Source organism: Chlorocebus sabaeus, chromosome 25 (genome assembly GCF_047675955.1).
Source record: "Chlorocebus sabaeus isolate Y175 chromosome 25, mChlSab1.0.hap1, whole genome shotgun sequence".
NCBI lineage: Eukaryota > Metazoa > Chordata > Mammalia > Primates > Cercopithecidae > Chlorocebus > Chlorocebus sabaeus.
The window spans coordinates 81,536,310-81,558,280 of NC_132928.1; the positions used below are offsets into that span (position 1 = coordinate 81,536,310).

General features: G+C 35.3%; 1 protein-coding gene across 5 annotated transcripts in view; it reads right to left on the reverse strand.

Annotated features, from left to right (window-relative positions):
• Nucleotides 1–21,971, reverse strand: part of AKT3 (AKT serine/threonine kinase 3) — a 359,827-nt gene that overhangs the window by 137,523 nt on the left and 200,333 nt on the right. For all 5 annotated transcript variants that reach the window (XM_007989958.3, XM_007989955.3, XM_073011887.1 and 2 more), the window contains 2 exons: nucleotides 12,640–12,784; nucleotides 4,722–4,853 (listed from right to left, as the gene is read on the reverse strand). In XM_007989958.3, coding sequence (XP_007988149.1) covers nucleotides 4,722–4,853; nucleotides 12,640–12,784 — 277 coding nt within the window. The remainder of the gene's footprint in view (nucleotides 1–4,721; nucleotides 4,854–12,639; nucleotides 12,785–21,971) is intronic.

The following is a 21,971-nucleotide window of genomic DNA, read 5'->3' on the forward strand; positions in this document are numbered from 1 at the left end:
CTAGATTAGGCTTTGGCTTAAGGGAATATTGCAGCTGGTTTGATCTTCTATCAAGACCACTCGAACTTTTTCCATATCAGTAATGAGTCTGTTTTGCTTGTTTATCATCAAATACAAGGGATCCCTAATAAGATTATCGAAGACTTCTCATCAGAAACACCGAAGGCCAGAAGGCGATTGGTTGATACATTCAAAGTGCTGAAGGAAAACAAGTAAAGCAAGAATCCAGCAAAATTATCTTTCAAAAATGAGGGAGGTATTAAGATAGTCCTAGGTAAACAGAAACTGAGGGAGTTCATTAGCACTGGACCTGTATTACAAGAAAAGCTATAGTGAGTCCCTTCAGGTTTAAATATAAACCTGTGACTTTAGACAGTCACTTAAAGCCAGATGAAGAATTAAAGATCTGGTAAAGCTAAATACATAAAAATTATAAAAGCTAGTATTACTGTAAGTTTGTGTTGTAATACCACTTTTTGTTTTCTACATGATTAAAGAGACTCACGCATTAAAAAATTAGTAGTCTCGTTTTTGGACACACAATGCATAAAGATGCAATTTAAAGACACCACCAATTGAAAGGGCTGAGTACAGAATTGTAAAGAAGTAGAGTTTTTGAGGGTTAGTAAAGTTCAGGTGGTATAAATTCAAATTAGAGTACTATAACTTCCTCCAATTGAAAGGAGTGAGTACAGAATTGTAAAGAAGTAGAGTTTTTGAGGGTTAGTAAAGTTCAGGTGGTATAAATACAAATTAGAGTACTGTAACTTCAGGATATTAAATATAATCTATACAAAGAAAATAGCTATAGAATATACACAACAGGAAATGAGAAGAGAATTAAAATGTTTCACTCAAAAATCAACCACAAAAGAAGGCATTTATGTAGAATCAATTAAACACAAAAGAAGGACAAAAAGCAATGAGGCATATAGAAAATAAATAGCAAAAAGACAGAAGTAAGTCCTTATCAGGACTCACTTTAAATGTAAATGGATTAAACTCTCCAATCAAAAGAAAGAGACTGGGAAAGTCGATTAAACAAACAAACAAAAAGCACGATCCAACTCCATGCTGTCTCCAAAAGCCAAAAACAGGGTAAAAGTGAAAGAGAAAAAAAAAAAAATTTCCCTTATCAGTGGAGGATATGTTTCAAGCAGTTCCCCTTATCAGTGGAGGATATGTTTCAAGCAGTTCCCCTTATCAGTGGAGGATATGTTTCAAGATCCCAGTAGATGCCTAAAACCATGGATAGTACCAAATTCTATAAAGTCATTCCTTGATACCCATGGGAGATTGGTTTCAAAATCCCCCTGCAGATAATAAAATCCACAGAAGCTCAAGTCCCTAATATCAAATAGCATAGTATTTGCATATAATCTATGCACATCTTCCCATATTATTTCTGAGTATTTTAAATCCACATTGGTTGAATCCATGGATGTAGAATATGGAGCGCCAACTGCATATACCATGTTTTTTTCCTATACATACTACGTATGATAAAGTTTAATTTGTAAATTAGGCACATCCTTTATAAATGGATATTAAAGTAGATTAACAGCTACTATTAAAAGTAAATTAACAACAAAATAAAATAGAAAAATTATAACAATATATTGTGATAAAAGTTATTGTGATGTATGTGGTCTCTCTCTCAAAATATCTTATTTTACTATACTCATCTATATTTAGGCTGTGGTTGATTCAGGATAACTTAAACTATGAAAAGCAAAACTGCAGCTAAAGGGGGTACTACCATAGTAACCAAAAGAGAAAACGGGTAGCTATATTAATATCAGACAAAACAGACTTTAAATGAAAAGGCCAGAAAAGACCAAAAAATATTATTAATAAAAGAGTTAATAGAGCAAGATATAACAATTATGAACACTTACATACCTAATAACAAGACCATCAAAATATATGAGGCAAAAACTGAAAGAACTGTAGAAAGCAATGACCATTTTACATTAATAGTTGGAGATTTCAACACCCTACACTCTCAATAATGAATACAACAACCAGACAGAAATAAGTAAAGCAATAGAAGACTTCAACAACTCAATGAAGCAATTAAATCTAAGAGATATACACAAAATGCTCTATTAAAGATACACAAAATACTCTACCTAACAACAGACTCTACAGTATTTTCAAGTGCACAGGGGACATTCTCCAGGATAGACCATATGTTGGATTACAAATTAAGTCTCAACAAACTTTAAAAGACAAATACAAAGTATCTTCTCCAACTACAACATGAAGTTAGAATAATATAAAGAAAATAAGAAAATTCCCAAATTTGTAGAAATTAAACAACAGACACAATCAATGACAAAGGAAATTAGAAATACTTTGAGACGAATGAAAACACAAACACGACAGACTAAAATTTATGGGATGCCGCAAAAGCAGTGCTAAGTGAGAAATTCAAAGCCATAAATGCTTAAACTAAATAAGAGAGATCACAAATCAACAATCTATAACTTAAGGAACTAGGAAAAAAATAAACTAAACCCAAAGCAAGCAGAAGGAAAAATAAATAAATAAAGATTAAAGCAAAGACAGATAAAGTAGAGAAAAATCAACAAAGTCAAAAGTTGGTTCTTTGAAAAGATTAACGAAACTGATAAACCTTTAGCTTAATTGACTAAGAATGTATAAGGAATGAGGAAAATAGAAAATCACCATTAGAACACAACAGTAATAAATTATTATGGGCAAAATCCACTGATATGGATGTTAAAATTAGTACATAAAAGTTTAAGAAAAAATACGTTATTTATATAGTCTCAGAGTATTTCCTCTAAGATACTACTTAGTTTTGAATGGAAAAATAGCAACTTTAAAGTGAAGAAACACAGTAGACACCACTGTAGTCAAGCAATCAAAGTTAACATCACCAGTAAAAAGGTATCAACATCATTTCTTCCCTGATATGTTGCTCTGAGAAGGGCAGGCACATCAGGAACCAAATCCCAGGTCTTGTCACACCCCACATCTTCATAGTGTTAATCATTTTGCTATAAATGAGCATATTTTCTATCAAGAAATGATAAACAGAGTTGTTGGGAGAAAGCAGCAGGGTACTACATCAATCAGAATAGTCTATCATTTGTGAAATATACCCAATTCTGTAGGGTTACTCAGAAAAGTTAAGTAGTGAGATAAGACAGTATCTAATAGGATATTCCCCAGTCTGATGAATAGAAATTAAATAGTGGGATACAAGTGTGGCTAGTATATAAAAGAAAAAAACAGAATGGAACAGATATTTACTGATGCTTGATACACAGTAGGTAGTAATAATACACAGTAGATATTAAATAATTATAGCAAAAATTTATAACAATAGCATATTTTCATTTGATTTGTAATTTAATTTATTAAGTTTATTTAATAGTGATGGCATGTACTACTACACTTATCTATTCATTTAACCCTGAAAATAACCATATGAGGCAGGTACTACTATTAGCTCCACTCTACAGATAAGAAAATAAAGTCATGAAAAGTTGGATCACTTACTAAGCGGCAAAACCTACCCGACATTATACTACCTCCCAGAAAATATCACTTAATTAATAATAAGTGCCAGCTAGGATGCTAAATACCTTACATATCCTAATCCTCAAAATATTCCTGTCCAGAGGTTTTATTATATCAATTTAAATGAAAAAAACTAAGGCTCTGATTGGCTGCCCAACACACTGCAAGGTATTTAGCACATTTGGCTTCTACCTGGTAACTGTCAGAAGTATCCCTCCTCCTCAGTTACTGTGATAAGTAAATACGTGCCCCCCGTGAACATTTCCAAATGCCCCTAAGACAGCAGTACTTCCCCAAAGTACTGCTTTAAAAATTACTGGTTGTTAAAGACTATTAGGTGAGATGTGAACCTAGATGTGTATGACTCCAAAGTCAATGTTCTTTCCAATAGGGCTACTGACTTGTAAAGGAGTTGACATCAAAACAAATGTACAAAGATGGGGAAACAAAGTTTCACAATGTGTATGGGGCAAAACACTCCAGATGAGGAAGCTATAGTTGCAAATAACTGGAAGTTAAAGTAGTCCATAAAGTATAACAGTGATTTATGTCATTTGTTGAATTAAGTAAGACATAAAGCAATTTGTAAAGTATATCTCCTGAGGGAATTGGGATTTTGTTCAGAACTCTGAGTGAGAACTGACATCATTAATATGTTATTTATTTAAAAACGTCTAAGCTGAATAAAGGTATGGGGGTGGGAAGTAAGTCTTCCTAAAATAATTTAATTTCACCATTCTAGTATTTTCAACTCTATTTAGTATGTTTTTCCATTCGGTGTTATATAAGCTTTAGAATTTATTAGTAAAAATCATCTACACTACTCTAGTCAATCTTAATAAGAAATTCAGGACAATAGGGGAAAACATTAAAAAGCAACCCTAGTATAATTACGATATAGACCACAAAACATTCTCCCAAACACACAAACATAAACATTTCTATTTCCTCAAGAGAATAGCTTTAGTATGTAATACACAGATATTATAAATGTCTGAAAACTTGTAAAATTACAAATATGAATACACAAAAATTACTGTAGCAGTAGTCTACAACCATATTTTGGTTGTTTAATGGAACTTGCATACATTAGCATGTAAATTCATGAGCCCACAAACACATGTACACTGCAAACAAAAATTTAGTAATCAACTTTAATAATCAGTTACCTTTGCAATAATGACTTCTTTCTTCAGAATCTTCATAGCATAATATTTTCCACTTGCCTTCTCTCGAACCAAAATAACTTTCCCAAAAGTGCCTTTACCTAGTAGTTTCAAATAGTCAAAATCATTCATTGTCTGAAAAATACAAATTAAAAAAATATAATATGAAGTATTTGATGCAATTTATTTGTTAGCATATAAGTATGTGTTTGCAATATCCACTCAAAAACAAATTTTACCAATTTATAAGTACATTTAAATGAAAAAGAATCAGACTGGCATTGGCTGTCTCATTAGCAACCATGGATGCTGAAAATAATTTAAGCAGTTCTCAGATGTTGGAGAAAATGATTTTGAAACTAGAATTCCTCAGCCAAATTATCAGTTATGTAAAAGGGCAAAGGAGGAAAAAAATTATTTTCACTCATTTTTAAGGACTCAAGTTTTCAAGGATTTAGTAGTGCTGCTACCCCCAGAAAATGTGATAATCAAAAATGTTCCACACAAACATTTCCAAATATGCCTAAAAAAGCAATGCTTTGGAAGGAGCTATCTGAGAGTTTACTCTAGCAAAATAAAGATAAAATCCAAGACAGAGAGAAATATAGGATATATTCATAAGCAATGTTGAGAACTTCGTATACTTCAGTTAAAATAAATCAAAGAAAGCAGTTGTTATTCCTGAGAGAGTACTTGATGCAATTCAGAACAGCAAGGCAGGGAGCCCTAAGAAAAGTATCTTTAATTAATCTGCCTGTTTTCAGTTTCACTTCTCCTTCTTAAGTCAGGTAATTCTGAGAATTTTGCCAAGCACATGTGCACTTGTTCTCTACAGTCTCCTCTGTGTACTCTTTTCCTGCTCTGCTCTATCAACATTCTTCCAGAAACTTACAAACTTTTGAAAGCACTGGTGCCCTAAAGCCCCTCCCCGACCCAGCTTTTCATTTTTGTGGACTTGCCTCCTTTCGAAATTCTTTTACTTTCATATTAATAGGTTTTTTCACAGAAGAAAAGGTGATTGTATATGATCAGTTTACTTAAATTTAAACTCAGTTTAGAGGTTTATAAATATAAAAACAAGTATTTGGGTTTTATCTTGAAATTACAAGTCATTGAAAATTTTAGTGCCTTTTATAACTTTTTTTTTCTGTTCATCATTTATCTAAAGTAAACCTGAGAAATGTTCCAAATCAATGGCTTCAGCTTCTACCTTAACTTAAAAAAAAGCAAGTTAACCCAAAAGAATTAGAAGAAAATGGTAAAAATCAGAGCAGAAATCCATTAAATTTTTAAAAGAAAAACAGTAGAGAAAAAAATCAGTGAAACCAAAAGCTAGTTCTAAAACATCAATAAGAATTGATAGGCCTCTGGCCAGGTTGGTCAGAAAAATAAAGAGAGAAGACACAAATTACCAATATCAGGAATGACAGAGGTAGCATCACTACAGATTTTACAGATATTAAAAGAAACTAAGAGAATATAAATGGCATTTTGACAATAAAATTGACACCTTTGATGAAATGAACAAATTGCTAGAAAGTCTCAAGCTATGAAAGCTCACCTAAGAAGAAACAGATAATTTGATAACCCCGTATTTATTAAGAAAAACTGCGTTTGTGGTTAAACACTTTTCACCAAAGAAAACTCCAGGCCCAGATGGTTTCACTGGTGAATTCTACAAACATTTAATGAATAAATAACACCAATTTTATACAAACTCTTCCTGAAAATTAAAATGAGGAATACTTCTCATTCATTCTGAGACAAGTATCATCCTGATACTGAGATAGGAGGGTGGCAGGTCTGGTTTCATAAGATGCAGGACACAAAGACCCTGCTGGAAAAACAGGATATGGTAAAGAAGCCAGTCGAAACTCACCAAAACCATGATGGCTATGAAAGTGCCTTCTGGTTGTCCCCAGTGTTCATTATACATTAATTATAATATATTATCTTGCCAAAGGAACCTCCCATCAGTGCCATGACAGTTTACAAATGCCATGGCATCTCGGGAAGTTACCCTGTATGGTCTGAAAAGGGGGGAAACTGTCAGTTCTGGGAATTCCCTGCCCCTTCACCAGAAAATCTACCCCTTGTTTAGCATATAATTAAAAAATAACCACAAAAATAGCCAACCAGTCAACCAGTAGCCTTCAGGGCTGCTCTGCCTATGGAGTAGTCACCTTTTATTCTTTTACTTTCTTAATAAACTTGCTTTCACTTTATTCTGTTGCTTGCTCTTGAATTCCTTCTTGTGTAAAGCCAAGAACCCATGTGGTCTCCCAGGCTGAAAGCCAATTTTTTAACAATACCAAAATTAGAGGAAAATAATGCAAGAAAACCACATGCCAGTATCTCTCATGTATCTTATATACAAATTCTTAAAATTTTAGAAATTAATGCCTACATTTACTTTCAACATTTTTTGCTGTTCATAATTTTGATAATTTTCTCCAAATGTCAAATTACAGTGTCTTACATTCAATAATATCTCTAGTTCAAAGGAAAACATAAAGTAGCAAAGAGACAGCAGGGAAAATAATAAGATATATTAATTCAACTAAAAATCAAACATGTAGCTCTAAATATCAAATATGGTAAATCAGCTAGTGTCGTTTGAACAAATAATAGGTAATATTAGATAGATTTAATTGCATTAATAGAATGGAAAAAATCAAGGAATACTACATAACAAGCTATTTATGCTAGGTAGTCTGCAAAGATGGCTGCCACAAATTCCAATTTCTCCCTGTATGCACATTCTACTCTTCCATAAAGGGGTGGAGTCAACTTTCTCTCTCCCTGGGCTATCTCTGTATCTTGCTTTGAACACATAATATGATCAAACTGATACTATGCCAGTAACAGACAAAGCCGTTAAGGCTGGCAGTTTATGCGTTCTCTCTCGGAAAGCTCTAGAAAGTCAGCTCTAATGCTGTTAGTTAGTCCACGTTATCCTGGAGAGAGAGGCCATATGGAGAGACCTTGGAAGAAAAATTACCACTCCGAGAGAGGCCAAGTGGAGGAGAACCAACACACCACAACCAACAGTCAGCACCAAGGCCCCAGACACGTAAGGAAGGTATTGTTGGATTTTCCAGCCCACCCATGTATCAGCTGTAGGCAGCTGCTTGAGAGCCACGCACGCAAGAGCAGCAGAACGGCCCCAACTACACAATCATGAGATATTTACATGGCTATTGTTTTAAGACATTAAATTTTGAGGTAGTTTGTTCCACAGTATGAGGGTTAATACCGAGCGTCAATTTGATTGTATTGAAAGATGCAAAATACTGATCCTGGGTGTATCTGTGAGGGTGCTGCCAAAGGAGATTAACATTTCAGTCAGTGGGCTGGGAAAGGCAGACCCACCTTAACCCGGGTGGGCATCATCTAATCAGCTGCCAGTGTGGCTAGAATATAAAACAGGCATAAAAATGTGAAAACGCTGGACTGGCTTAGCCTCCCAGCCTACATCTTTCTGCCGTGCTGGATGCTTCCTGCTCTCGACTCCAAGTTCTTCAGCACTGGGACTCAAACTGGCTTCCTTGCTCCTCAGCTTGCAGATGGCCTACTGTGGGACCTTGTGACTGTGGGAGTTTAATACTCCTTAATAAGCTCCATACACACACACACACACACACACACACACACACACTATTAGTTCTGTCCCTCTAGAGAACCCTAATACATATGGCAAGTAACTCAGAAACATTATCTTCATAACCAGGCCAGAATGTCAATTTATTGCTCAAAGTTTCACTTGGACAGTATGTTCCTCATTTTTTATTTAAAAGCACTAGAAAATAATACTTGCTGTGCCCTATTACTAAATAGCATAGAAAATGAAACTGAATTATTGGTGGGGTAAAAATTAGAAAACAATTTGTAAAATCCTTTATGACATTTTCAGATGAAAGGCAATATTTAATTATAAAATTTTACTATATTTTGTAAGAATTGCAATTCTTGACTGGGTGTGGTGGCTCAATTTGAAAGGCCAAGGCAGGGGAATCACTTGAGGGCATGAGTTTGAGACCAGCCTGGGCAACATGGCAAAACCCTGTCTCTACAAAAAAATACAAAAATTAGCCAAGTGCGGTGTCAGGTGCCTGTAGTTCCAGCTACTTGGGAGGCTGAGTTGGGAGGATCACCTGAGCCTGTGAAATCAAGGCTGCAGTAAGTCATGATTGTGCCTCTGCACTCCAGCCTACGTGATGGGAGTGAGACCTTGTCTCAAATAAAAATAAATAAATAGTAGTAAAATTGCAATTCTTAGGGCAATGAGGTTAAAAAAGAAAAAAAGTATGACAGCCTTCACTCTGAACTTCACAGCTTGTCAGTTTGACTCTCAATCTTTTTTTAGAAAAAGGGAATTAAGGGAACTTACATAGAAATTATTATTAGTTAAAAAGCACTGTATGTGATAAAATCAGAAACAGATTTCACATCTATTTTGACAAAACTTGAGGAAATTAAAAAGGTAAGGTATCTTTGCTATCAAATGCTCATGTTCAGAATGGTACACACAATAATTGTGCAGTCTTCACAAATGAAATGTAAGCTATTACAAAATGTTTTGTTCTTCTGAATGATGTTATGGAAAAAGATACAGTAAGTCTTTAATGAAAAAAACAGGAGTATGAATACTCTCCAGAAAAAAAATCCTCCTCCAAAGCTTGATCTTAAGAATTTATTGGGGAAATATTTTACAGTTATACTCTTCCCTTTACATGTTTACATGGCTGTTTCAGGTTAAGAGATACAGGGGTATACATAACAAGTGCTTAATAAATGTGTTCAAATCAGGCACGCCAGAATATAAGACATTGTCTAGACCACAGATTAGATTAAAAATAAACATATAATCAATGAGAAACATAAAGAACTTCTAAGAATACCACAGTATTAGCATATTTGGTCAAAAAAGATAAATTCCAGATACATTTACAATGTAACAGCAAAACCAAGTAGGTAAAAAGAGAACAGCTCTGATGAAGTTCACTCCTCTGCCTCCATCTCTGCCCACTTCTTCCGGCGCTCTTTCTCATGAGAAGAGGTGGAGCTAATGTTATTAGTCAACTTCCACATTGGTTATATCACTTCTCCCTTTTAAATAAGCAGATTCATGCAGTGTGAAATCATGAGATTTCAGCAGGTCTGGCCATTGTCTTTTTTTCCTTCTCTTTTTCTCTGGATACTAGCCATTGGTATGAGTTACTGCAGCCAGGAATTAGGTGATACAATCCCAAGAACTGGAGTCAAACGTAATGGGAAAGCAGAAGGCACTGCTTATACTTTAAATGTAAATCATGAGATTACAGCCAGTTGATCCCAGAGAGGCCTATGCTAGTCAGTTAAAAATTAAGCAGAACTTTGACTCTCACTTGGCTTTTTATCCTTTGATGCTATGCCCCTTCACGTACTTGACAAGGCATACGAGAATGGTAGCTTGGTTGACCAAGATTAGGCACTTCTGGGTTCTCTAATCAAATTCCTTTGAAACACTATCTTTTAATTAAAACACAGAACCACATTTTCTTTTAATTCAAACACAGAAGAGCACTTAAATCTGTCTGTGAGGCCCTTGCCTCTTTATCTACTACCCAACATCCTTCCTTTCCAAGTGAGTTTTTAACTGGCAGAGCAGACACTGTGGCGACAAACTACCACTAAGGGAGGTAATGAACCCTATTTCATGCAAGAAATAGCAGTCTGACGACTCTCACCATAGTCACCATAATCAGTACCTATTTTTTAAATCCTATGCCATTTGACAAAAATTAAAGAAGGAAATATATCCTATAAATTATTAGAACAATATTCTTATTTCAGAATGTGTAGTTAAAGTATTAAAAATAATCCAAACTTCTGCAATTCTTTGCATGATAATTGATATACATAAGGGTATAGTTCTAGAATCATTTATGTTATGAAAATGACAGTAGTATTTTACCGCTTGAGGCTAAGTCATTAGGACCGTTATGGAGTTAGTAGTGGTACAAATGTTCTATTTCTGCACTAACTTCTGCAGTAATTTAGAACTATTTTAAATTATTTCAAAAAAGATAACAGAACTTCAAACATTTAAGATCTTTTAATTGTATACTGTAACACGTCAACATACAGCTTCTTTCTTTTTCTTGGTTCATGTATCTTGAGCCTCTCTAATCTCTATAATTGTTATGCTTATAATGAAGTTATATTAGAAACAAAATTATGCAGATATTCTCTTACGATTATACTCTGTTTCTCAAAATATTATGAAAAACTGTCCTTATATGACATTTGGATATTAGTTAATTTCAATTTATAATAAAGCTTGTAAACTCTTAGAAAAATCAGTAGAACTTTAGTATTATAACATAGTGCTAGAAACTGAGGACTTTAGATCTTACTGCCTGGGTTTAAGTACTGGTTCCCACCCTGTGTGTAATTATGGGGAAAATTTCCTAATCTTTCCACCCTTTATTTCCCTTAACTATAAAATGGGAAGAATCATAATGGCACTCAACTTATAGTTGAAGTTCAAAATGAAAAAAAATGTTTTAAGTATTTATGTAATATGTGCTCAATAAATATTAGCTATTAAAGTTAGCTACTATTCTTTGTCCACATAAAGATTAACCATAAACATCACTCTAAAACAGATTCTCTTAGAATTTTTTACTCTAACTGAGTCTCCAAAAATAAAAACTCATAGAAGTATTTTGAATTTGAGGTTCAATTACTTAACCATATCTGATTTATACCATTCTTTATTTCATTTCATTTTAAATGAAATAATTTACATATGTACAAAAGAAGCTTTCTTAACTCTGAGTAGGTAGGTGAGTGTAGCTAGACTTTGTTTTTCTTTTTTGCAATGACAAAGGAACAAGGCAGGTTAAATTGACATAAAAGAAAAGAGGGATTCAGTTCAACAAACAAATAGAGAAGAAATCTACAATGAAGACAGAAAGGGATTTCAGACATTTGGCCCAGATGAAGTATAGAATGTTATTCTTATTCACATAAGGAAAGGATAATTAATTTTATGTTGTGACTGTATAACTTCCCCAAGTCCACAAGTTTAACATGGAAAAGGGAGGATATGAACTCAGGCAGTCTATCTCCAAAGAGTTCTTAATCACTGTGCTAATACCAAATTTCATGGATAATACCTTGAAAATTTGTATTTTCTTACTTGAAGATTAATTAACAATCTATTAAACCAAATATATTCTAAAGTTATAAACGGCAAGCTTATCTCAACACCTCTATCTTTAGATTAATCATGAAAATATCATTTTTATAATAAGGAAATTGCTTTTCAATTTTCTATAGCAATGAAAAACAAAATTTATATTTCTCATAAAAATATAAATTGGTACTTATTATGCTGGAGCACTGAGAGAAGGAAAAGTCTATTTCCCTACTGGCTCAGAAGCAGCCATTAAATAAGCGTTATTATTTCCAAGACTGTTCACTTTCCTGCTGACTTTACTATGACTGAGGGCACCAATCAGAAAGTACACCTGAGCCATTATTGCTCATGCTTTTCAGGCGAATATGAAATGCAAAGTGGAAAGGAACAAATCATCAGGGAAAACATTTTATTACAAAGTTTCTAAACCTGTATTAAAAATAATAAGGAACAATGCAAATTATAAAGCAGTATGACGGCACATCAGTCACACATGTGCCCTATCAGCATTCAGCGCTACAGTGCTGAATCACTGAAACGATGTTCTCACTGAAACGATGTTCACCTACCTGGTTTTCAACAACAACAAGTCTTTCAGATTCATGTGAATGAAACCCACCAATATATTTACGTATCATAAGAAAATTGGTTGACATCTTTCTGCAAATGGTAGTTTTTAGTATGTTTCTTCCAGACAAACGAATGCTGTGCTGGGAATAAGTTATTATTTTCTACCTTTCTTTTATGATGGGTTGTAGAAGCATCCATCTCTTCCTCTCCTATATTATCAATTTGTGAAGTTGGACTACAATTCATTCTCTCCTCTTCTTGCCTCTGCAGTCTGTCCGCTACAGCCTGGATAGCTTCTGTCCATTCTTCCCTACAAAAATGAGTAAAATGTCCCATTAATAGACGATGGCAAATGATTTAAATATTTTCCTTTTATAAAATACGAAATAAATACAAATGAAATCTATTTGGAGATCAAACACACACAGTACACATAAGCACACACTCCCGCTATCACCCCAAAATGAAAATAGTCCTAAGAGCGTTTCACTACAGGCCTAAAGTCTGTAGTAGCATTTTGTGGAAGTATGTTAAAGAAAAAAAGAGAAGAAAAAAACTGTTGAAAACTCGAGTTAAAATCATTTACATGAACAGTTACATTTTATTTGTCTGTATATATCTATCCTACTTTTTTTTTTGAAACAGTCTCACTCCGCTGCCCAGGCTGGAGTTCAATGGCATGATCTCAGCTCACTGGAACCTCCACCTCCTGGGTTTAAGCAGTTCTCCTGTCTCAGCCTTCTGAGTAGCCAGGATTACAGGTGTGTGCCACAGCGCCCGGCCAATTTTTGTATTTTTAGTAGAGACGGGGTTTCACCACGTTGCCCAGGCTGGTCTCGAACTCCTGACCTCAAGTGATCCTTCCACCTTGGCCTCCCAAAGTGCTGGGATTACAGGCGTGAGCCACCGCAACTGGCCAATCCTAACTATTGAGTTGACCCCCTAAAAGTTTGCTGCAGTTTTTTGCTTAGCTATTTTAAGTCTATCATTGACATCCTCAAGATTTTTATCAGGTCCAACAGACATTCCAAGGAAAGGTTTCAAAGCCAAAACCTTTAACTGTTTCCAGATTATAGTAAATTTCTAAGACAAAAAAAAAAAAAAGGATTCAGCTTGTAGTTTGAACAATCAGTCTCAGGAGCACTTATGTCAAGCTTTTATTTTTAGACATTTGGCTATCAGACCAAGGATCATTATTTTTCCAAATAAATTTTAAAATCAGCTTGTCTACTTCTTAAAGTCTATTTGGATTTTGACTAGAATTACATTAAATCTATAGATAAATTTTGGGAAAACTAATATCTTAATCATTTAAATCTTCTAATCCATGAACATGGTATAGCTCTATGTTTATATAGGTCTTTAATTTCCCAATGCAATGTTTGTAATTTTCTGTGTAAAGATCTTTCACATCTTTAACTGAATTTATTCCTACATACAATCATGCACCACATAACAATGTTTCAGTCAATGATGGACTGCATACACAATGGTGGTCCCCTAAGATTATTACACTGTGTTTTACTGTACCTTTCCTATGCTTATATGTTTAGATACATGAATACTTACAATTGCATTACAATTGCCTATAGTATTCAGTACAGTAACGTGTAACAGGCTACACCACACAGCCTAGGTATGGGGTGGGCTACACCATCTAGGTTTGTCCAAGTAATATGTTTACACAATGTTGCCTAATGACATGTTTCTCAAAACATATTACTGTCATTGACACAAGACTGTTCTTTTATGCTATTGTCGAGGGTTTTATTTCACTTTCTAATTGTTCTTGTTAGTATTTAAAAATGCAATTGATTTTTGTATACTGACTTTGTATACTGCAACTTTACTAAATTCATTTATTAGTTCTAGTAGCTCTTATTTTTCTGCATTTTCTACACATGCAATCATGTGGTATGCAAACAAGAGCAGCTTCACTTGTTTCCAATCCGTATGCTTTTTACATCTTTTTCTTGCCTTATTGCCCTAGATCAGACCTGCAGTACAAAGTTAAATTAAGGTAAAGAGAGCAGCATACATGCTTTGTTTCACAAGTTAGTATTTAACATTGAGTTTTCACCCCCCTTGAATATGATGTAAGTTGTATATCTTTTATACATACATTTACTGATGTATTTACATACATTTACTAATGTATTTTATACATACATTTACTGAACATTTATGTTCTATTTCTAGCCATCTGCATACTCTTAATGAAAGTTTGTTGAATTTTTGTCAAAAGCAGGTCAAGTGTGGTGCCTCATGCCTGTGATCCCAGCACTTCGGGAGGCTGAGGCGGGCGGATTACCTGAGGTCAGGAGTTCAAGACCAGCCTGGCCCACATGGAGAAATCCAGTCTCTAACAAAAATACAAAAATTAGCTGGGCATGCTGGCAGGAGCCTGTAATTCCAACTACTCGGGAGCCCGAGACATGAGAATCGCTTGAACCTGGGAAATGGAGGTTGCAGTGAGCTGAAATCACACCATGGCACTCCAGCGAGGGTGACAGAGCAAGACTATGTCTCAAAAAAAAGAAAAAGAAAATAAAACTCTCAAATGCAATATCTCTATAAAATGATCACGCAGATTTTTACCTTTATCATACTAATACGGTGAAATTAGCTTAATAGTTTCCAGATGTTAACACAACTTTGAATTCTTGGGATAAGCTCCATTTGATCACATAACTTAAGCTTCTATCCTTTTTACCTATTGTTTAATTTGTTGATACTTTGTTAAGAAATTTTGCATATGTTCACAAGTGTATTGGGCTATAGTTGTCTTTTCTTAAAATAGTTCTGTCTGATTTCTGAAATGAGGGTGACAGTGGCCTTGTAAAATAAGTTGAGAAGTATTCCCTTCTCATTATTTTCTGAAACAGCTTGTAGAGGATTGGTCAAATTTCTTCCTTAAATGTTTGACAGAACTCACCGACAAGGCTGTCTGGGTTTGAACCTTTGAGGAAAGGTTCTTAATTACTAATTCACTTCCATTCATTGATACTGGGTTTTCTAATGTTTTCTTGGGTCAGTGTCAGTAATCTGTGTCTTCCTTCTTTTTCTTTTTCCTTTAACAATACCCCAAAACGTTTTTCAATTCTATTTTTTTTCAAAGAAGTAGTTTTGGTTTTATTAATTATTCTCTACTATTTTTCTGTTTCCTATTTCACTAATTTCTGAATGCTATTGTTTCTGTTTTCTTTGGGTTTAATTTATTTTTCTGGTTTCTTAAGACAGAAGCTTAAGTTAACAATGTAAGAACTTTTTTCTTTTCAAATACAGGTATTTAAGGCTATAAATTTCCTTCTAAGCGCTCATTTAGCTACACCCCACAAATTTTGATATGTATTATTTTCATTACTGTCCTTGAAAATTACTTTCTAATGGCTCTTGTGAGGTTTTTTACCCAATGATTATAAAAAATTATGTTAATTTCAAGTAATTGGCATCTATTGTCTTAATGCTGATTTCTAATTAATTCTACTGTGATTATAGTACACTGTATAACTTTCATCTTCCAAAACGTACTCAGAATCATTTATGACCAAGAATATGTTTATACACACACACACACACACACACACACACACACACTTTAAGTTCTGGGGTACATGTGCAGAACGTGCAGTTTTCTTACATAGGTATACACGTGCCATGGTGGTTTGCTGAACCCATCAAACCATCACCTATATTAGGTATTTCTGCTACTGCTATCCCTCCCCTAGCCCCCCATATCCCGACAGGCCCCAGTGTGTGATGTTCCCCTATGTCCATGTGTTCATTGTTCAACTCCCACTTATGAGTGAGAACATGTGATGTTTAGTTTTCTGTTCTTGTGATAGTTTGCTGAGAATGATGGTTTCCAGCTTCATCCATGTCGCTGCAAAGAACATGAACTCATCCTTCTTATGGCTGCATAGTATTTCATGGTGTTTATGTGCCACACTTTCTTTATCCAGTCTATCACTGATGGACATTTGGTTTGGCTCCAAATCTTTGCTACTGTGAATAGTGCCACAATAAACATACTTGTACATGTGTCTTTATAGTACAATGATTTATAATCCTTTGGGTATACACCCAGTAATGGGACTGCTGGGACAAATGGTATTTCCAGTTCTAGATCCTTGAGGAATTGCCACACTGTCTTCCACAATGGTTGAACTAATTTACACTTCCACCAACAGTGTAAAAGCATTCCTATTTCTCCACATCCTCTCCAGCATCTGTTGTTTCCTGACTTTTTAATGATTGGCATTTCTAACTGGTGTGAGATGGCATCTGATTGTGCTTTGATTTGCATTTCTCTAATGACCAGTGATGATGAGCATTTTTTCATGTTTGTTGGCTGCATAAACGTCTTTTGAGAAGTATCTGTTCATATCCTTTGCCCACTTTGTGATGGGTTTTTTTTTTCTTATAAATTTGTTTAAGTTCTTTGTAGGTTGTGGATATTAGCCCTTTGTCAGATAAAAAGATTGCAAAATTTTCTCCCATTCTGTAGGTTGCCTGTTCACTCTGATGACAGTTTATTTTGCTGTGCAGCCGCTCTTTAGTTTAATTAGATCCCATTTGTCAATTTTGGCTTTTGTTGCCATCGCTTTTGGTGTTTTAGACATGAAGTCTTTGCCCATGCCTATGTCCTGAATGGTATTCCCTGGGTTTTTTCATACTATTTTTATGGTTTTAGGTCTTACGTTTAAGTCTTTAATCCATCTTGGGTTGACTTTTGTATAAGGTGTCAGTAAGGGGTCCAGTTTCAGTTTTCTGCATATGCCTAGCCAGTTTTCCCAATACCAATTATTAAATAAGGAATCCTTTCCCCATTGCTTTTTGTCAGGTTTGTCAAAGATCAGATGGTTGTAGATGTGTGGTGTTATTTCTGAGGACTCTGTTCTGTTCCATTGGTCTATATCTCTGTTTTGGTACCAGTAGCATGCTGTTTTTGTTACTGTAGCCTTGTAGTATAGTTAGAAGTGAGGTAGCGTGATGCCTCCAGCTTTGTTCTTTTTGCTTAGGATTGTCTTGGCTATGCGGGTTTTTTGGTTCCATATGAAGTTTAAAGTATTTTTTTCCAATTCTGTGAAAAAAGTCAATATTAGCTTGATGTTGATAGCATTGAACCTATAAATTAATTTGGGCAGTATGACCATTTTCATGATATTGATTCTTCTTATCTATGACCATGAAATGTTTTTCCATTTGTTTGTGTCCTCTCTTATTTCCTCGAGCAGTGGTTTGTAGTTCTCCTTGAAGAGGTCCTTCACATACCTTGTAATTTGGATTCCTAGGTATTTTATTCTCTTTGTAGCAATTGTGAATGGGAGTTTCATGATTTGGCTCTCTGTTTATTATTGGTGGATAGGAATGCTTGTGATTTTTGCACATTGATTTTGTATTCTGAGACATTGCTGAAATTGCTTATCAGCAAAAGGAGATTTGGGGCTGAGACAATGGGATTTTCTAGACATACGATTACGTAATCTGCAAACGAGAAAATCTGACTTTCTCTCTTCCTAATTGAATACCCTTTATTTCTTTCTCTTGCCTGACTGCCCTGACCAGAACTTTCAATACTACGTTGAACAGGAGTGGTGAGAGAGGGCATCCTTGTCTTGTGCCGGTTTTCAAAGGGAATGCTTCCAGTTTTTGCCCATTCAGTATGACATTTGCTGTGAGTCTGTCATAAATAGCTCTTAATATTTTGAGATACATTCCATCGATACCTAGTTTATTGAGAGGTTTTAGCATGAAGGGGAGTTGAAATTTGTTGAAAGTCTTTTCCGCATCTATTGAGATAATCATGTGGTTTTTGTCATTGGTTCTGTTTATGTCATGGATTACATTTATTGATTTGTGTATGCTGCACTGGCCTTGCACCCCAGGGATGAAGCCGACTTGATCGTGGGGATAAGTTTTTTGACGTGCTGCTGGATTCAGTTTGCCAGCATTTCACTGAGGATTTTTGCATCGATGTTCATCAGGGATACTGTCCTGACATTTTCTTTTTCTGTTGTGTCTCTGCCAGGCTTCACCAAGGTTAAAATGAAGGAAGAAATGTTGAGGGCAGCCAGAGAGAAAGGTCGGGTTTCCCACAAAGGGAAGCCCATCAGACTAACAACGGATCTCTCGGCAGAAACCCTATAAGCCAGAAGAGAGTGGGGGCCCATACTCAAAATCCGTAAAGAAAATATATATATATTTTTTGAGACGGAGTCTCACTGTTGCTCAGGCTGGAGTGTAGTGGTGCAATCTTGGCTCACTGCAACCTCTGCCTCCTGGGTTGAAGCGATTGTCTGCCTCAGCTTCTCAAGTAGCTGGGAATACAGGCGTCTCTCACCATGCTTGGCTAACTTTTTTGTATTTAGTAACATTTTGCCATGTTGACCAGGCTAATCTCGAACTCCTGACCTCAGGTGATCCACCTGCCTCAGCCTCCCAAAGTGCTGGGATTACAGGCAAGAAAAGAATTTTCAACCCAGAATTTCATATCCAGCCAAACTAAGCTTCCTAAGTGAAGGAGAAATAAAATGCTTTACAGACAAGCAAATGCTGAGAGATTCTGTCACCACAATGTCTGCCTTACAAGAGCTCCTGAAAGAGGCATTAAACATGCAAAGGAACAAGCGATACCAGCCACTGCAAAAATATGCCAAATTGAAAAGACCATCGACTCTATGAAGAAACTGCATCAACTAACAGGCAAAATAACCAGCTAGCATCGTAATGACAGGATCAAATTCACATGTAACAATATTAACCTTAAATGTAAATGGGCTAAATGCCCCAATTAAAGGACACAGACTGGCATATTGCATAAAGAGTCAAGACTTATCAATGTGCTGTATTTAGGAGACCCACCTCTCGTGCAAAGACACACACAGGCTCAAAATAAAGGGATGGAGAAATATTTACCAAGCAAACAGAAACCACAAAAAAGCAGGAGTTGCAATCTTAATCTCTGATAAAACAGACTTTAGACCAACAAAGATCATAAGAGACAAAGGCACTGCATAATTGTAAAGGGAACACTGCAACAAGAAGAGCTAATTATCCTAAATATATATGCATCCAACACAGGAGCACCCAGATTCATAAAGCAAGTTCTTAGAGACCTACAAAGAGACTTACACTCCCACACAATAATAGTGGAGACTTTAACACCCTACTGTCAATATTAGACAGATCAATGAGACAGAACTCAGCTCTGGACCAAGCGGACCTGATAGACATCTACAGAACTCTCCACCCCAAATCAACAGAATACACATTCTTCTCAGTGCCTCATCGCACTTATTCTAAAACTGACTCTGTAATTGGAAGTAAAATACTCCTCAGCAAATGCAAAAGAATGAAAACCATAAGTCTCCCAGACCACAGTGCAATCAAATTAGAACTCAGGACTAAGAAACTCACTCAAAACCACACAACGACATGGAAATTGAACAACCTGCTCCTGAATGACTACTGGGTACATAACGAAATGAAGGCAGAAATAAAGATGTTCTTTGAAACCAATGAGAATGAAGACACAATGTAATAGAATCTCTGGGACACATTTAAAGCAGTGTATAAAGGGAAACTTATAGTACTAAATGCCCACAAGAGAAAGCAGGAAAGATCTAAAATTGACACCCTAACATCACAATTAAAAGAACTAGAGAAGCAAAGGCAAACACATGCAAAGGCTAGGAGAAGGCAAGAAATAACTAAGATCAGAGCAGAACTGAAAGAAATAGAGACATGAAAAAACCCTTCAAAGAAAAAAAACCAATGAATCCAGGAGCTGGGTTTTTTTAAAGGATCAACAAAATAGATCTAGCCAGACTAATACAGAAGAAAAGAGAGAAGAATCAAATAGACACAATAAAAAATGATAAAGGAGATATCACCAGAGATCCCACAGAAATACAAACTACCATCAGAGAATACTGTAAACATCTCTATGCAAATAAACTAGAAAATCTAGAAGAAATAGATAAATTCCTGGAAGCATACACCCGCCCAAGACTAAACCAGAAAGAAGTTGAATCCTTGAATAGACCAACAACAAGTTCTGAAATTGAGGCAAAAATTAATAGCCTACTAACCAGAAAAAGTCCAGGACCAGACGGATTCACAGCTGAATTCTACCAGAGGTATGAGGAGGAGCTAGTACCATTCCTTCTGAAATTATTCCAAACAACAGTAAAGGAGGGAATCCTCCCACACTCATTTTATGAGGCCAGCATTATCCTGATAAGAGTATGCTCCACTCTGATCAATGTACCATGTTTACTTGAAAATAATGTCTCTTCTGCCACTTTTGAGTGTAATGTTCTATAAATATTAGGTATACCAAGGTGGTTGATAGTGTTATTCTATGCCTTAGCTAATTTTTTGTGTAGCTGCTCTACCAAGTGCTGCAAATTTTTAAATCTCCAAATATGGTTGTGGAATTGCCCATTTTTATCTCTTTAATTCTGTTATATGTGTTGATGACTGCTATATCATCCTGTTCAACAGACATTTTTCTCATTATAAAGTATCAGAGTAATCTATAGTAACACATTTAATTTGAAATGATATAATATAGCAATCCATCCTTCTTATGCTTACTGTTTCCATGATCGATCTTTTTCAATCTATTTATTTTCAACCTATATCTTTATCTTTTTCTCCTTTCCTGCCTCTTTTTAAAATTATTTTACATTTTTTCAGAATTCCATTTTAATTTTCCTGTTGGCTTTTCAGTCATCTTTTTTGCAATTACTTTTACATATATCCTTAGCTTTACATGGTCCACTTATGTAATATATGCCAGAATAATTTTTTTTCTAATTCCATTTCTCCTCCAATTAGCCTGGTAGCCATCATACTCTATCCTTTTACTAGTTGTAACTGAAATTATAGTATTTAAATTTGACTTCAAAAAGTCTAATATGTCCATACCTTTAACTCGTACCAGAAAATAAAGCAACCTCACAAAAAATTAACCCCATTTTTGTCAGGACCTCAATTTACGTTATTACATCAGATATTTTTCATTTATATAATTAAAGCACAACATAAATTATTTAAAAATCAATGTCTATTTTTATTTATTGATTTAAGCATTTTGCTTTTCATTCCATTCTGTATTTATCCTTCAATCAGAGATTATTCTTATTGTGTCTAAAGAATACTAGGACAGGGGGGCGCCCAAGATGACCGAATAGGAACAGCTCCAGCCTCCAGCTCCTAGTGTGAGCGACACAGAAGACGGGTGATTTTTGCATTTTTAACTGAGGTACAGACCGACACCTCACACCTCACACGGCTGGGTACACTTCTGAGACGAAGCTTTCAGAGCAAGAATCAGACAGCAACACTCGTTGTTCAGCAATATTCTATCTTCTGCAGCCTCCGCTGCTCATACCCAGGCAAACAGGGTCTGGAGTGGACCCCAAGCAAACTCCAACAGACCTGTAGCTGAAGGTCCTGACTGTTAGAAGGAAAACAAACAAACAGAAAGG